An 18755-nucleotide genomic window follows, 5' to 3' on the forward strand; every position below is an offset into this window, starting at 1 on the left:
CTTCTGAAGAAGGGTCCAGACCCAAAATGTCAGTTTTCCTGCTCCTCTGATGCTGCCTGGCCTGCTGTGTTCATCCAGCTCCAGACCTTGTTATCTCTAAAGTTCCTGTGTTTTGACCTAATATGTCTTGAGGCTCACTCATGTAGTTAATAATTCCAAGTGTCCTTTCTGCAAAATCATGAAAGTAGTATCTGAAATTCACCTTGCTGCAAGAGGTGGGTTTTTTTTTCACAGTTGACCTATTTAATCTTTTGAACGTTTAACAACCTTTAATTCATTGTTGCCCAGATGAAAGAACGGAAAAGAGAGAAGTAAGGGACTTCCAAATCCAAAACAGAAAGTTTTCTAATAATGTCTTTATAATCTAAACTTTACCAGCATCAGATTCTCCCTTTGTGATAATTTCTATTAATTTACTTCATTTTGTGAGTGTGTAGTTTCTCTGGAAATGCTACCAATATTTGCTGAAAATTTATAGATACATCTTTCCTAAAATACGGTACATTGTGTTGATGGATTGATTTGAAGTATTTAAGGTTTATCAGTTAAATTGTATCTATTGATCAATGGATATCATGCAAGATATTTTAAATATTAAAGAATCATTTTTTTAGCTAGTCAGCTACTGGTTGCATTAACTGAATCATTCTCAGGATAAGGGGTCAGCCATTTAGGGCTGAGGTGAGGAGAAATTTCTTCGCTGAAATGATTTTGAATCTTTGAATATATTCAGAACTGATATCAATACTCTTTGGGGGAACTGAGGGAATTAAGGATTATGGGGATAATGCAGGAAGGTAGAGTTCTGATAAAAGATTGATTATTGAGTGACGTAGCAACATTGCAGGTTTGGAGGGCCTACACCTCATTCTTATGTTTGTCTAGTGTCATTCTGTTGGTGATGTTGGGATGGAATGTATTTATATCCACAAACCTAGCACAACTGACCCAGTCTGCATATTCCAGGTTCTCTCATTATGCATTGCTTGGATGGACAAACAATCTCTTTGGTATGGCTGTTTGAATGCTTTCTTTTAAAAAGTTGTGTTTTATTTGATTTCTTTTCTGCTCATTTGTCTGAAAAGAAAATCATTCACATCATTTATTCTCCATTTCTAGCCAGTTACAGCCAGTTACAAGGTATTCCACTGGTTTTGCTTCCTCCCTCACAACTCCTTCACAATTATTTTTCGAATGCTGCAAAGGGCTGAACCCAGACCTTTGACGTGTTTGTTCTGTCAGTTGTGGCTCAGTGGGTAGGATGCTCGCAGCTGAGTTACAGGTTCATATCCCAATCTGGGGCTTGAGCACTAAAACAAAGTTAACATTCGATTTTCAGTACTGAAGGAGAGCCTGCTCTATCTGAGTTGCTGTCTTTTGTAAAACATTGAACTGAGGACCCCACGGTCTGCTCATCTGGATACAAGAGATCCCATGGCACAATGTCAAAGAGCAGGGCAATTCTTCTCGCTGTTCTGACCAATACCTCAAACAACAGCACAAAAATGTATATTAGCTGCTCATTATGTCCTTGCTATTTGTGACAGCTTACTGTGTGCAAATTACCTGTTGTGCTTTCTAAATTACAACAGTGACTGCTCTTTAAACAGTATTTGATTGGCTGTAAGGTACTTTGAAACTTCCAATGTTCATGAAAAACCTGAGCAACGACACTGATACTAACCAACCCTGTTGTTTTATTCATTCAGGGGATGAGGGTGATGATGACAAGACCAGCATTTACTGCCTATCACATTGAGAAGGTGCTTTGTGAATAATAATCTTGAACTAAACTGAATGGTTTGCTCCTTAATTTCCCCACGTGGACTAGATTCGCACATAGACAAGACTCTGTAAGGCCAGCAAATTTTTGTCATGAAAGGACCGCAGTAAATCGGGTGGGTTTTAGTGCAGTGATAGGTACAAGGACACCATTACTGGTACTAGCTTTTCTTTTAAGATTTATATAATTAACTACATTTAAATTCCCTCGCTACTGTGTTGAGCAAATTCATGTCCCAGTTTATTGATCAGGTAACAATCACTATGCTTCTATTTGGTTAACATATTTTCAGCATTTTATTAGCTTAAAATTCCCAATTTTGTGTTCATTACTTTTCACTTGAGAACCACTTAATGAGATGCTATTGGAATCTGTTTATGATTCACAGACTGCTTCCTATCTAGAGGCTACCAAAACTAGACGCACAGTTTATTCCTGAGTCACAAATAACAGCGATCGCTTACATTTGGAGCGGGGGTTGATATTAAAGGTGGTGTTCAGTTTCTGAGAGCGCAGTTCTTTCCTGATCGACTCACGATCAAATGCCAGTTGGTGCACCATGTCCTTTGGCGGCTTCTCGACCGGGGCTTTTGCCATTCTGGTGCTCGGCTCCTCACTGGAGGAGGCTCTCTCCCACCCCTCACTCCCCCGAGACTGGCTCCTGAAAATTGTTACACTGTTGCCAGGCAACCAATACAAGGAAACAAACACACGTGGACGTGGTGTAACTGGTGGAAACGTTAACCAGCAAAAACATTTTTTAAAAAACGATGTACACAACCAGAAATCGTGAGAAATGGAGTGTCTTATTAGAGATGTGGAAGTTTCCCAGTAGAAAAGGAATTGTGAATATTCTTATAATAAAATGCCTCTTTTCGACAAAAACACGAATTATAAATCGGAAATCCTATTTTTTACTTTTCACCGTATTTTTATTTTACATCATTTTGCATTTTAAGATCCCCCCCACCCCCATTTTGTTTTTGCTCCGCATTAGACGCTGGGTGCAGTTCAAGAACCCCTGTTGTAGTCCGATTCCATTCTCTCTAACGCTTCCTCACTCCCAGTCTTGTTCAGAGTTGCACTCCGTCCAGCTCCTGAAACTAAAAGTTAAAAGCTGTCCAAATGTCGCCTCTGGTTAAAACGATTATTTGGCTGACAATTCTAAATATCTCTGACACAGTAATGAACGCTGAATAAACTTCGTTTTAATGTAAAACCTTCCTGAGCCACAAGAATTGGCTTGACTAATTATAGTGCTTAACTGGAAAGAACACCGCAAGTAGTAGATCATGTTTCAGTTCTGGCTATGTTAGATTTTATGATTATAACTGGTTAGGTCAAATAAACAGGATATTCTACTATAGAACATGTTGTTCTGAAAATAATTATCTTCTAATTTGCCATTAACAGTGACATGCGATCTACTAGTTCGTTAAGGTAAGAATATCATCGATAATGGAAGGTTCTTGTGGCACAGTGATAGTGTCCCTGCCTCTGGGCCAGAAAGTCATGTTCAAGTACCACTTGCCTCAGACATGTGTTTTCTGAACAGGTTGATTTGAAAATATCCATTTTTTTTAAAAAAAGGTAAAGTCACCATTGTTTTCCAAACTATAGAGCTGCTGTCCCATTAGAGAGAGCCAGTAGGTGGTGGGGGGGGGGGGGGGTCACTATACCTCAGGCGAGGGGAGAGGTTGAGAAGGGAAGTCCTTCATGGTAACCTCAGCTCGTGCGGAAATTGAACCCACACTGTTGACAACACTCTACAGCTAAAACTAGCTGTACAGCCAGCTGAGCTATAATCAATGGTGGAAAGGAATTTTCAGTAATGAGTAGTAATCACATGTCAATGAGTTGATCTCCAAATGCAAAGAGGCATTAATGATACTTCAGATGTCCGGTTGGGGATATGAAGTCGAAGTAACACAGTGATTCTTGCTTAATATTTTAATCCCTAGGAAGTTTCTGAATAAGAGCTCAATTTCAGACTCAAATTTGAATTTGAAATTCAAATTTGTTTTAATTAATTTTCAGGAAATTTAACACTTACAAAATAGTTTCAAAACAATGTAATGTAAGTGCAATTCTTCTACACAAAAAGTGCAATTTTTAAAAAAATGTCAATCTCTTATGTGTCCTTCCAGGCATGTGATTTGTCCCTGACTGACCTCTTCGAGCCTGGAATTGATCAGTAAAGCCACCAATTCAAGCAACTTCTCCACCCTTCCAAGATAACAGTGCTCCCAGACAGCTCCATATTATTATGTAGGAACATGGAAAATCTCACCATTATGATTCCAGCAGCCTGATTTGAGTCAAGTGGTTTAGGTTATGCACCTGACCAACCATAGGCCCCGCCCCACACCCTGGTGTTGAAATGTTGTCTGCTGCAGTTACAGAACATGGTGCTGTGTGGAAAATAGGAGTGATAAGCTTATCAATCAGTGGAGGGGACTGGGATGCACCTTGGGCAGTAAATGGGCATCAAAGAAGGGATAGGGTTGCATTTGAGGACCATGAGAGATATAAAAGGTACGTTTTATATCTACTTTAGATATTTCGTGTGCGGTGTTGGTACAGTGATGCAGTGATGCTGCTGACGACTGTACGCAGTCTGAGTGTCTTCTGTTCTACAATGTGCTCATCACCCAAAACTGAACTAAAGTCAAGCAAAGGGCTGTCTTATGATGTAGACTAGATATTACATCTTTCACACATGCTATCATACATGTTTCTTCAATTATTCCAAAGTGGACTGATAAAGACACTACAAAGTTAAGCCTAATATGATCATGAAGTAGTGTTATTTCAGAGACAGCAAATTAATATGCAAGCAAACAATCAATCCTGATTCCAAAATCTTGAAAGCTCAATCCCATCTCTTGTTTCATGGCTGACATTTGTTTCTGGCATGACGTTTTTTTCAGATCACTTTTTACTGTAGAGACTGACCTGAAATATAAGGCCTCTGGCCTTAGCCTTGCAGTCCCATACTTCAAAACTAATTGCCCACGCACAGGCTTTTAACCTCAGGCTACAGATTATAGAGGCATTCAAATGAATGCACTGGTCTTTCCATATAAATATGACATAAGCAAATAATTGATAAAGTGGAATTGAATGTAGCAAAATGAATGGTTGGACTCTCTAAATGCGTTTTGTTTTAGGACAATTTAAGAGCATTCTACATCGTACTATACAGTTAATAGTTTCTCTACATTAAAACAATGAGTTGAGATCAGTTTGGTGTTGTCCAGAACTTGTACGATTTACTTCTTTCACAAACATAACATGCATTTTTTTCACCAATTTGCCCTCGGTTGGACTGAGAACTGTAAATAAAGCAGACATATTTTTTAGATGCAATGTTTACGTTAACCATTTAGGATTGTCATAACTAACCATAGCAAAAGCTGACTTCTAATCTAATGGATTTTAACCGTTATTAAATAGCCTGCAATGACAACAGGCTGAACCTTTTTCTTTTTGGTTCCATGTCAATTTCATTGAGTTCCACTGAAGGTTTATCTCAAAGTTTTCTTTCACTATTGTCCTAAACCTACTTCATTATCTACCTGCCCAATCCAATAGCAACTCAATGCTAGCCTGATTCTACCACTTGCCATAACTGGAAGAACTCGCCACTGGCCAGACATTTTGGAATGGACTGGCATTCCTGTTGACAGTGCCATCTTTAAAAGATTTTTGCACACCTGGACATGCACTGACAGACCCGAACTACCCTGCACAGTTTGTGATGTTTGCCCATGGCAAATGTCATGGCAGAGAAGGGGAACTTTCAACCAACTTTCAGGACAGGTGACTGATAGTTCTTTTCCATGGGGTGGTGCAAAGGAGTGCCATCCTCTTCCTCCAGGACTGCCAAAGGAGGCCACGATGCCAGGCCTTGCCAACCTGGTCCTAGGTTGCCACACAAGTCAGTGCAATCTCAGCCATCCGGAGAATACCCAGCACTGTAAGAAGAAGGTCATTGACCTTTTTGAATCCACCAGGGTAAGTGCTGCTATTATCTCTTCACTACTTCTTTATCACTTTGTCTCTTCTACACCAATTTTCCATTGAGGCTCTACCCCTCTTACTATTGCATGCAACATCTTCTCTGATTCGCTGTCACCCACCTCAATCCCCACACACTAACCCTGCATGCCTCTGCTCTTACTCATTCCCTTGGGATACATCACTATCTTTCCCCCCACCTGCACAACACTAACAGTTGTTCCAGCCACTTTCATATTGCTCAATTCCTCCTCTGCTCTCATTACAGGAGAAAACAACCCACAATAGGGCAGAAATGAACAGGTTCTGATGTTCAGTTCTTCATCCCTTATGAGAAAAGGATCCTGACTGCATCCAAGACAGGTACTGGAGACTGCCCTTATTGTGCTGGGGCCCCTGACTTGTGGCGATCTCCTCTAACTGAGAACAGCTGTCAACCATGTTAAACTTCTTGGTTTTGTGTCTGCGCTAAATGGCAAGGCAAGATTGAACTACCATGAGCCTTATAGCTCTGAGAGGGCAGAGTATGAAAAGGCAAGGCAGGGATACTGTAAGCATCCAGGTATGCTTAAATTAAGTAAACATTGTAACAGCAAGTAACATCCCGGAGATGCAGCCTGGTCCCATCCCCGAGCTGGATGCCTGCCCCTGTTAGTTGCTTGTGAAGCCTGAAGTGTAAAGTGCAGAAGCATATTGTAAGTGTATCAGAGATGTGCCATGCTGATGTGGAGGGGCTGGCATATGTGCACCGCCAAGGTCTTTGGAAATTGTGTGTGCAGTCACTGTCCATGGGTGTGTGCCCTGAGATGCTGGTACTGGGTGTCCAAGATGGAGGGCCTTGATAACAAGCAGTGAGCAGATGCCGGCTCAGACTTCATGTCAAGATTTCTCAGCGTCTAATTTGTTCACAGCCGGTGATAGGATAAGAGGCTGCATATTACTGAGGGAAGATCTGCAATTAATCAGGCTGACAACAAGCAATAATCCCCTTTAAATAGGCATCTTGCTGATACCTAGTGAGAATCTCAAATCATTATCTGGGACTTGGCTGGAAAGTGCAGCTAGTTGTTTTTGCTGTCAGGAACGCCTTGTCCAACTTCTCTCACAATTCTCCCGGATTCTCATTGTAGCCCATATTATTCAGGCCCCTATATCTTATTCCCCTATACCCCTATTCCCCAATATCTTTTCAGAATATATCTGGGAAGACAGCTAATAAAAAAAAAACAAACTGCTCACTCACTCTTCCCAGAATTCTCTCTTTCACATAAAACAATATCTGCAAATGACTTATGAATCTTTATATTCATTGAAACTCCTTGTAATCTTCAATCAATAAATATAACATTCCTTTATAAAAATTGTAATAAGATAGTTCCTTGGTACAAATTATAAACCACAGAGACTCAAAATTCTAAGGAGTAGGAAGAACAAGGTTTTGCTCTTTTTGGAAGGGCATGTGAGAAAAACAGTTGGAAGTCATTTGCTGCTGTGCAAGTTCAGAGGATAAGATGGTACTCTGCATACTGCTTTAAAAGAGACAACAAACCAAAACTATGGTGATTTACATTGAGGTCCTTTTTTGAATTTGTTTTCAGCATGTGGTAGTGTTGGTAATTCTACATATATTGCCTGTCCCTAGTTGTCCTAATTTAATTAAAAGCCCAACTAGACATTCCTTTCTCTCACCCCTCCTCATGACTGGCTTCTGGTCTGCTAGTACAGTAAATGTGACATTACTGCACAGTGCACAGAAAGTAAGGCACATAAAGTTTAACAGAGTGCAAATGGCTCTCCTCAAACATGAAAATAATGAAATCTTCATACCATTTGCAATTCAACTACAGACAGCAGTTGAAATGAATAGCATTGATGAATTTAAGGAGAAGCTAGATAAGAATGTAAAGGAGAAGGTAATAGAGCATTACCCTGATAACTGAAGAAGGATGCGATGCTTGAATGGAGCATAAAGGCTGGCATGAGTTGGTAGGGCTGAATGGCCTAAATCTGTACAGTAAATTTAGAGTTAAAATCCCACCACGACAGATCTTTATTCTGTACCTTTATCTAAAGGTTGGGGAAAGAAAGATAGCATCAGTAAAAAGATCTTGAGACTGTCTGCTGTCACGTAAACACAACTAATGCCATTTAGGCCAGGAAACCCACTGTTCTCATTCACTGTGGCCTTTATGTGGTTGGCTAGAAGCAGTCTAGAAGTTCTAAACAGTTATATAGAGCTGAGCACAACCACAGAAGAGTAATAAACATCAGCTTTTCCTGTTACACTCACATTTTTTCAAAGAATAAAAAACATTTAAATTCCATGTTTGTAAGCATTCATAACAGCATGAAACCTATTCTTCAGGAGGTCCTTCTGCAAGCTACCCTAAAGTTGACTTGCAAAAGTCATATTCTGACTAACATAGGGTCTGACTGGAGATTTTTTTTAACACTACAAAGATTTGTTGTGAAAATCTCAAATTCTTTAAATTCAGTAACTTCTTTACAGGGCAAATTAATCTCATTTTTTAAAGAGACTTCCTCTCTTTTTCTAGAGTTGCTGGATTAAGATAGGCAATTGTAACCCAGTTAGTTATATCTTCACAACACTTCAGCAGTGAACTGGCTCCAATTCCACAGTAGATAGAGTTGTTTGAATTTATAATGAGATAACAGACCTGATAAATCCTCACGAATGTCGCTGTTTTAAAGGGTAAAAAAGAGATAAATCAGGAGATAATAACTTATTTATTTTGAATTTTGGATTTGTGTGTCCTAGATTATTTATGGTAGAATCATAACAACAGGAACTTGTTTTCGTAATACAGTAAAACATGTCAAATCTCTTTGGGCATTATAAAATCAAAGACAGTGTCAGGACACATGACATATTTGGGCAGATAAACAAAAGCTTAGTCAGAGGTAGGAATGGAGTATCTTTAAATGTAGAAAAGAGAATTAAAAGAGCAGAGAGGTGTAAATTAGTGAAGCAGAGATGCTCAGAATTAGAGGAATGCTGATATCGGAGGATTCTAAAGCTGCAGGATATTTCAGAACTAGGGTAGAATGAGGCACTGCTTAACTCGAAGCCAGTGTAGACCAGAGACCATTATGATGAGTGAATGGGACTGAGTGTAGGTCAGGACATGAGCAGCAATACTACTTATCCTAAACCTAACACATAAATTAAAGAATATGATGACTTTTAATGGTTTACTTTTAGATCATCAGTTATTATTATAACTATTTTCTATGTTGAAAGTACAGCAATTTTATAAATCATCTGAAATGAAGTGCATAATTACTTGTTTCATATGTTGGTTGATGTCCACCATCACATTGTGAAAAAAAGTAAATTCTGTCTTATTGTCAAAACATGATTTGAGCTATGCTGCTATTTAAAATGTTTTTCCCCCGATACGGAATGACATAATTGCAACAAATCTGTGTCTGACTACATAAGTGTGTGTGGTGACAAAGGAGGATATTTCTTCCTTTAAATTACTGGCCCTTGGCAGACGTCATATAAGAATTCGTAGCTCAATACTTACTGATCTGATCCAAAATCTAACCTTTCTCAGTTATAATTTTCTGTATGGTTGAATGCGTTCTTTTTGGTTGGTGTTAAGTCCAGCTATGGGGTCTCTAAGCACAAGCTAACCTGACATTCTGTAAATGTATATGAGAGAAAGCTACTTTTGCAATGTAATATTAAATTGAGGTTCAACATATCTGATTCAGATGGATGTCAATGATCCCGTGATGCTATTGTCCTAGTGCACTGGTCGATATTCCTTCAGCCACAAGCAAAGAAAAGAATGCCATCCCCAGCACTGTCATGAAGTTGTTACCATCTTTAAAGTTGTATTTGTAAAATGGACACCAACTGTTTTAAGACGGTGATGACTTATCTTATGTTTTTCGGCAGTATTCAATTTCTCTCAGTCTTGAAACATGAGTAAATACCTAAATACATATGGATAATCCCAGCCATTAATGAAATTCACACACGCCTTTTTTTAAACAACAGAAAGGACTATAACCTGAAAGTTGACTGATCTTACTACTTCACCATAGACCATAAAAACATCAAGACTCACATAGAGTCGTAGTCATACAGCTTGGAAACAGAGCCTTCAGTCCAACCATAATCCCAAACTATACAGGTGCCACCTGCCTGAGTTTAGCCCATAAAACTCCAAACATTTCTTATTCATGTACTTTTCTAAATGTCTTTTAAATGTTGAAATTGTACCCACATTTAGCACTTCCTTTGGAAGTTCATTCCACACAGGAACCATGCTGTGTTTCAAAAAAAAATTGAATATTGTTAAATTCAGGTTGCTGAGTTGACCAAATAAGGTGTGTGTCATGTGACTGGCGAGACATACTGGCACCATACTACCCTATATGGGGCATGGAATATGGATGTTTAATTTTTCAGAGGTTTTTATTTACCAGTAAAAGTCCATTGGTTGGGATCGAACAATGTGATCAGGATTTGATCAAATCATTGCCTGAATGCCAGAGATTTCTCCAGAAACTGAGCACATTTTTGGGATAAGTGGTAGAAATTGCTTTGTTCTTCTGTCAGAGGAGAAGAAGCTTTGAGACCACATTAGAAAAAGTACAAGCCCTGAACTCCTCCCAATGAATTTATACATATGAAAATGGATCTCATCAACTTTTCATAATGTTGTGATGGCTCCTCATTCAAACACAAAAACCTTGCTGTCTCAAGCAATCAGGATCTGCAAAGTCAAAACAGGATATTTACTGGCCTAACACGCCTGCATATTAGGCAAGGGTGTTTGGACTTGTATCAAGTCACGTTGGTAAGTGTAAGCAGTTTCTGTTCACATTTTCCACTTACAATGGTTCTTGGACTTGAGGATATTACAGAGAACAAAATTGCACAGAAATGGTTTTTACTTGCAGTAGTTGTGTCCATGGGTTTTAAGGTTGTTTTTCATATTTCATAAAGTCTAGTTAGAAGGGATTCAAAACCTTTGTAGGTCAGCCATACTTGTTATCTGCTTTTAAAAATAACAGCAGAAGCTGTTGTGAGACGGAAACACCATTGAGACCATAAGATATTGGAGCAGAATTAGGCCATTTAGCCTATCAAGTCTGCTCCCCCATTCGATCATGGCTGAATTGTTTCTCATACGCAATCTTCTGTCTTCTCTCCATTACCCTTGATCCCCTACTAATCAAGAACTGATCCATATCTGTCCGAAATACGCTCAATAACTTGACCTCTACAGCAATAAATTTCACAGATTCACCCTGGCTGAAGAAATTCCTCCTCATCTCAGTTCTAAAGAGTTGTCCTTTTGCCCTGGTCGGGTCTTAGTGTCTCCTACTAGTGGGAACATCTTCTCCACATCCACTCTATCCAGGTCTCTGTGTTCTCTAAGTTTCAAGGAGGTTCCACCCTTATCCTTCTAAGCTGTGCCCAGTCATCAATCGCTCTTCATATGACAAGCTCTTCATTCCCAGGATCATTCTTGTAAACCTCCTCTGGACCTCTCCAGTGCTACTATCTGAATTCCATTGAACTAAATGCAAGACAACTATGCAGCTAAGGTAACATCCAATTATACTGTTTCCCCAGCAAACTGCTCCTTTTAAGCTGAGTTCTTGTAAACTCAACTACAGGAAGCCTCACATCTTACTAAGAATCCTTGTTTTTAGAATAACTTAAGCTGAAGCATCAATTCAACTAATAAACCAAGTGGCAATTGTATTCTTTTCTTCATTTGTATGACCAGAAGACATAAGAGCAGAAATAGACCATTCAGCCCATTATGTCTGCTCTGCCATTCGGTGAGATCATGGCTGACCTAATGATCCTGAATTTCATTTTACTGCCTCTTTCCCATAACACTCAATTCCCTTATGGATTAAAAATCTGTCTACCTCAGCCTTAAATATACTTAATGACCCAGCCTCAACAGCCCTCTGTGGTAAAAAAAATCTACACATTCACTACTCCCGAGAGAAGAAATTCCCCCTCATCTGCCTTAAATGTGTGACCTCTTATTCTGGAAGTGAGGTAATCCAGCTCAATGGATACCAGAGTTTAAATACCAGGTGGGAAAACACAACAGCGCTTCATCGGAGGCTGCACTGATGATGTTACCCAGCAGGGTAATGAAACGTCTACAGAACAATGAACCAGCTCGGCGAGCCAACCAACCACAACGTCCACAACCCGAGCTACAAATCTACTCAAAAATCTTAGATGTATTTCAAAGGGGATAAAGTATGAAAATAGGGAAGTCTTGCCAAAACTATAGAGGCACTGGTTAGTACACATCTGGAAGGCTGTTAAATTTTGGTCCCCTTATACTGATATACTGACATTGGAGGCAGTCCAGAGAAAGTTCATTGGATTGATCCCAGATATGGGAGGGACTGTCTTATGAAGAAAGGTTGAGTAAGTTGGGCCTGTAGTCACTGGAATTTAAAAGAATGAGAAGCATTCTTATTGAAACATGCAAGATTTTTAGAAGGCTTGCAGAAAGGTTGTTTTCCGCTTGAGGGCGTGTCTAAAATCAGACAGCATAATCTCCAAATAAGGGCTCACCTAAACCAGGACAAAAATGAGGAGGATTTAGTTTCTCTCAATAGTGACTGTGGAATGCTTTATCACAGAGGCCTGTAGAAGCTGGGTCATTAACTACATTCAAGCTGAGATAGACAGAATTTTAATATCAGCGAGGGAATTGAGGATTATGGGGAAAAGGCAGGAAAGTGGAGTTAAGGATCATCAGATCAATCATGATCTCATTGAATGACAGAGCAAATTCGACAGATTGAGTGACCTACTTCTGTTCCTACATCTTATGTGGTCTTGTGGACCGGACAACAAGGACACTGTTTCCTCAGAGCAGTTCTGAAAGGAAATGTTCATTAAATCAGCTTTGCACAATAAGCAGCACGTTATATCTTCCTTTTTATTCCCTATAAGTTCATGAGTTGCTATGTTTTGTACAAATGCTTACAACCAGAAACGCACATAAGATTATGGATGTTATGCACGCGGGCAGTGTGTGTAAAAAAAAAAAAACAAGGAAGTTACAATGAGTGTTTTAAAACAGACAGATTCTGTCTCAACTGGACTACTGTATCCAATTCTGAGCTCCACTTTAGTGGGAATGTGAACGCACTGGAGAGGATGGAGAAGAGAGATGTGCAAATGGTTCCAGGCATGGGAGACTCCAGATACATGAATAGATTGGAGAAGATTATTGAAAACTGAGATGAAATTTGAAAGAGGTGTTCAATTTTGTGAGACGTCTGGACAGAGTAGAGGGAAAGAAAGTATTCCTATCAGTGGAACAGTCGGAAGGCAGAAGACAATGATCGAAGATGAATGACAAAAGAATCAATGGCAACATGAGAAAATCTTTACATGTTGCTTGTGAGGAGGATCTGGGATGCACTGAGTGTGCTGGAGGCAAAATTCAAACGTGGTTCAAAAAGGTAAATTTCTTAACCATCTGAAGGGAAAAGGTAGGGGTGTGGGACTAGCAGAGTTGTGGTTTCAGAGAGGCCTACATGCATAATGGGCCAAATATTCATGTCCCGGGCTGTGAAAGGAGCAAGAGCTTATTCAGCACCTCAGGTCCATGTGGCTCTCTGTAGAGTAATTCAGCTCCTCCCATTCTCTTACTCTCTGTCCATCACCATGTGAGGTTATTTCCCTCAAGTGCTCATCCAGTTTCCTTTTGAAATCATTCATTATCTCTGCTTCTATCAACCTTGCAAGCAGCAAATTCCAAGTCATTACGACTTGCCATCTTAAAAAAAAAAATTTCTTCTTCATCGCTGCCCAAAATTTAGAAAATTTGTATCCCCTTTGTCCTTGTACCATCAGCTAATGGAAACAACTTATTTTGTCTGTCTTGTTGAAACCTGTCCATAATCTTGTATATCTCTATCTTCTCCAACTTAATCTTGTCATTAAAATCCCTTAGCCATGGAATTGCTTTGATAAATCTATTCTGCATCATTTCAGAGAACCTCACATCCTTAATGAAGTTTGGTCATGATAAGCAGTTTACGATAATTCAATTATTAAGTAAATTGGAAGTGAGAAGCTAGGCCAACCAATGCTGGCACAATCCATTGTCAATTGTCATAAAGACCAACTGGTTCATTTACGTCCTTTGGGAAAGGAAATATTATTCTGGCCAAAATTAACTCCAGACCCACAGCAATGTGGTCAATGCTCAACTGTCCCAAAAATGACCTTGCACACCACTTGGTTATAACAAACACTACAGGAAAGTCAAAAAGGCATGGAATTGAACTGTTCACCCAGTATTGACCTAGACAACCAGAAACTTCAGTGGCAATCCCAGCCCTGTGGGCCATGCAATGTCCCCTTTAATGAGATCTGGGGCTTGTGCCAAAATTGGGAGACTTGTCCAATAGCCTCATCAGGCAACAGCCTTCTTATAGATGTGCTCAGTGAATCATACCTTGCAGACAATGTTTCAGATACCACCATCACCATTCCTAAGGTCCACTAGTGGTATTAGCACAGAAATATACAGGCACGAGGGTGTTTCCCTGGGCGTCCTCAATATTGAATCTTTACCCAATGAAATCTCATGAAATAAGGTTATTCTTTTAGCTTTTCTATTTACTTGCTGTGTCTGCACACTAACTAAGTTTCATGCACTAGGATACCCAGACCCCTCTTCTTCTTAGAGTTCTGCAATCTCTCTCCATTTAGACAATATGCTTTCTAATTCTTCGTGCCAAAATGGATGATTTCACACTTTTTCCACATTATTATCTATTTGCCAGATCTTTCCTCACTCACTTAATGTTTCTACATGTTTTGTAGCCATTCCTTGTCTTCTTAACAACTTGCTTTCAGACCACTATGTCATCAGCACATTGCCTGCAATAGTTGCTAACAGTTTCCACAGCCAACAGATCAAATTAAGGGTGTGCAATCCTGCCACATTAATTCATGAATGGTGGCGGACAATTAAACAACTAATTGGAGAAGGTGGCTCCATTAATATCCCCATTCTCAATGATGGGGGAATCTGGCACATCAGTGCAAAAGACCAGTCTAATGTATTTCCAACCATCTTCAGCCAGAAGTGCTGATTTGGGTGTCCATCTTGGTCTCCTTCAAAGGTCTACAGTACACAAATGCCAGTCTTTAATCAATTTGATTCACTCCCCCGCATGACATAAAAAAACCACTGAAGGCACTGCATACTGAAAAGGCTATGACAACATTCAAGCAATAGTACTGAAGACAAATGCTCTTGAACAAGCTGCACATCTAGCCAAGTTGTTCAAGTGCAATTAAAATACTGAAACATGCTTCAACAATGTGTAAAATTGCCTAGGTATGTCCTGTCCACAAAAAGCAAGACAAATCCAACCCAGACAGGTGGTACCTCATCAGCCTACTTTCCACGATCAACAAACTGATGAAAGATATCTGCAGTGCTATCAAGTGGCATTTACCCTTCAATAACCTGCTTACTTACGTCAGTTTGAGTTTTGCAAATGTCACTTAGCATTTGACCGCATTACAGCCTTGATGCCAACACAAACAAAAGAACTGAGCTCCAAAGGTGAGGTAAGAGTGACAGCCCTTGACATCGAAGCAGCAATTAACTTGTGGAAAACTTGCCCAATTCTCATTGCTTGGGCTCCTTGATTTCACTCTTAGTTGAGTTGTTTCAAGCACAAATGAGGATAGTTGTGTTAGTTGCTGGAAATCTATCAGCTCAGTCCTGTCACACCCAGTCACGAATAGTATTGGACAATTAAATAACTAACTGGAAGAGGAGGCTCCAGAAATAGCCTCATCCTCAATGATGAGGGAGCCTAGCACCTCAGTGCATAAGGTAAGACTGAAGCATTTGCAACAACTGTTGGCCAGAAATGCTGAGTGGATGATCCCTCTCAGCCTTCTCCTGAGGTCCCTAGCATCTCAAATGCCAGGTTTCGGTCAAATCAATTCACTTCACATTATATCAAAAAAATGGTGAAGACACTGGATACTGCAAAATCTGTGAACTTTGACAATATTGTGGCAGTAGTACTAAGAGTTGGACTGCAGAACAGGCTGCACCCCGGCCAAGTTTTTACAGTACTGTTACAATACTGGCAGCTGCCCAACAATGTGGACAATTGCCCAAGTGTGCCCTGTACAAAAAAGAACAACCTGGAGAATTACACCATCAAGTCTGCTCTTCATCACCTGTAAATTGATGGAAGGTGTCAATGACAGTGTTATCAAGCAGGATTTGCTCACTCACAGTCAGTTTGGGTTTCGCCAAAGCCACTCAGTTCCTGTCCACATTACAGCTTTGTTGGCTTACAGTCAAACTTGGACCAAAACAGCTAATTCCAGATATGAGGTGAGTTACTGCCTTTGATAGCAAGGAGCTCAAGCAAAACTAAAGTCAATAGGAATAACTCTGCTTAAGCACTGAAGTGTTACCCCACCGGGAGGGAACATCCCTGTCACTTCAGCAGACAAGGACTTTTGGTCTTAGATCTTTGGTTAAACCTACTCCAAGGCGGACTTCAGGATACACAACAACGCAGAATCACCGAGCAGAGGCTGATAGCCAAGTTCGATACCTATGAGGATGGCCTCAACTGGGATCTTGGGATCATGTGGCACTACTGGTAACCCTACCACGCTATACACACTCACACAAACACACACACACACTTGCATACACAGCAGGGGGCTGGCCTAGCAGTATTATCGTTGGACTATTAATCCAGAGACCCAGATAATGTTCTGGGGACCCAGATTTGAATCCCACCATGGCAGATGGTGAAATTTGAACTCAATAAATATCTGGAATTAAGAATCTGATGATGACTGTGAGTCCATTGCCAGGAAAAACTCACCTGGTTCGCTAATGTCCTTTAGGGAAGGAAACAGCCATCCTCACCTGGTCTGGCCTACATGTGACTCCAGACCCACAGCAATATGATTGACTCTTAGCTGCCCTCTGAGCAATTAGGGATGGGCAAGAAATGCTGCCTAGCCCGTGACACCCTTATCCTGTGAATGAATAAACAAAAAACTCACAGACTCTCTCACACACACATTCACACGCTCCCTCCCTCACATACATACACTCTCTCCCTCACACACGCGCACACACATTCTCTCCCTCACACACATATAAAGCTATGAGGTGAATTTGCATTTGCAGATACATTCTATTTTGTTCAAAAACCTCATATTTTGTAGACAGTCATTGTGGCTTTTCCTCCGTTGGAAATGAAACCAGTCTGACTCCAAGTTGATACACAGCCAGATTCTAAACAAGGCCTGACACCTAAAATGCATTGTCTGACCTGGGATGTCACCTCTGGTATACTGAGGGAACTGATAAAACCTTTAGTATTTCCGGGCAGTACTTAACTCTGAAATTAATGAATTTACATATTAATCCTTTCTAACTGATTAAAGATTTAACAGCCATTTTAAGTTTGTTTCAACATCGCATCAGTTCTGTGACCCTTTGATCTTTTGCTTATAAATTCTGTGTCCGATACCATCTCTCTCACTGACACCTGAAGGAGTGACACTCCGAAAGCTTGTGTCTTCAAACAAACCTGTTAGACTATAACCTGTAAAAACCGAAATAACTGCGGATCCTGTAAATCAGGGACAAACACAAAGTTGCTGGAAAAGCTCAGCAGGTCTGGCAGCATCTGTGAAGGAGAAAACAGAGTTAATGTTTCGGGTCCGGTGACCCTTGTTTGGACGATAACCTGTTGTGTGATTTTTGACCATTTTCAATAAGAATGAATATATGAAAGAATGTAACTATTGCCCCTTGATATTCGATGACAATACCATCATTAAATCCCACTCTATCAACATCCTTGGGGTTACTACTGCCCAGGTCACGGTTCGGGCACCTCAACCTTCGGCTCGGAGCTCGGGCTCGTTCGACTTCGGCCCCGAGTTCGGGCTCCTCCGAGATAGTAGGAACTGCAGGTGCTGGAGAATCTGAGATAACAAGGTGTAGAGCTGGATGAACACAGGAGGCCAAGCAGCATCAGAGGAGCAGGAAGGCTGACGTTTCGGGCCTAGAGCTGTACACCTTGTTATCTCGGGCTCCCCCGAGTTCGAGTTCCTCCGAGTTCGGGCTCCACCGGCTTCGGCCCCGAGTTCGTGTTCCTCCGGCCTCGGCTCCCAGTTCGGGTTCCTTCGACTTCGGCTCAAAGCTCGGGGTACACCGGATTCGGGTCCGAGTTCGTGTTCCTCCGGCTTCGGCTCAGGGCTCGGGCTCGGGCTCGGGCTCGGTCTCCGTCTCCTCCGAGTTCGGCTCCGCACTCGGGGTCCCCCACCGGAAATGCGGGGTGATGGTGGTTTAGCGGATTCAGTTCCGGGGTCGGGAAGGTTAGTTGACCGGGAGGGGGGTGGGGGGGGTCTGTATGTGAGGCCTGGGCAGCGCCGGGTTGGGGAGGGGGGGGGGGGGAAAGTGAAGAGAAAAAAAAAAAAAAACAAAAAAAAGATGTGAGAGACAAACCCAGGCAACCTCGCAGCACTGCAAGGCGGAGTAAGTATGCAATGCAAGGCGGCGGCCGGCTACCGATAAAGTGAGCAGCTGGTTTAAGCGAGAGCAGAGCAGGGCCGGGCCTCCATGTTGTATGTGAAGTTAGGAACCAAGTAAGTGCTTTCTTGAGTTGTTTCTGTGCTCGGACCCCTCACTTCTCTCACATAGTGCATGCACAGGCAGGCACCAAAAATAAGTTTCCGCCTTCGTCTCTGCATTTATTACTGTCTGGTTTCCCCCTGTCCTTATTTCATTGACAATCACAACCTGTTTTTAATTTGGTGTTCCCTTCCCTTCTAGCCCCCCCGCCAACCCCCCAACTGTGTCACTTAAGTGTCTTCCACCCCGTAACTCCCCACCCCGTTTCAAGTTTA

General features: G+C 41.0%; 1 protein-coding gene and 1 long non-coding RNA gene across 5 annotated transcripts in view; both read left to right on the plus strand.

Moving 5' to 3' along the window:
• LOC125486350 overlaps window positions 1-11653 on the plus strand; it is a 28425-nt gene extending 16772 nt beyond the window's left edge. Inside the window, exons 2-4 of one of the 2 annotated variants that reach the window (XR_007265030.1) lie at window positions 3197-3223; window positions 3931-5800; window positions 6072-11653. This is a non-coding gene — a long non-coding RNA (uncharacterized LOC125486350). Of the gene's footprint in view, window positions 1-3196; window positions 3224-3930 lie in introns of both variants that reach the window. The other variant, XR_007265029.1, reaches the window with a different exon arrangement.
• Window positions 11654-17018: 5365 nt separating this feature from the next.
• The window catches only part of zbtb34 (zinc finger and BTB domain containing 34), a 34021-nt gene continuing 32284 nt past the window's right edge, over window positions 17019-18755 (plus strand). The window contains exon 1 of one of the 3 annotated variants that reach the window (XM_048613430.1): window positions 17019-18224. In XM_048613430.1, the coding sequence (XP_048469387.1) occupies window positions 18178-18224 (47 nt within the window). In that variant the 5' untranslated portion in view covers window positions 17019-18177. The other 2 variants (XM_020535562.2, XM_020535570.2) reach the window with 2 other exon arrangements.

The sequence above is a fragment of the Rhincodon typus genome, chromosome 28, assembly GCF_021869965.1.
Source record: "Rhincodon typus isolate 14 chromosome 28, sRhiTyp1.1, whole genome shotgun sequence".
In the NCBI taxonomy this organism is placed as follows: Eukaryota; Metazoa; Chordata; class Chondrichthyes; order Orectolobiformes; family Rhincodontidae; genus Rhincodon; species Rhincodon typus.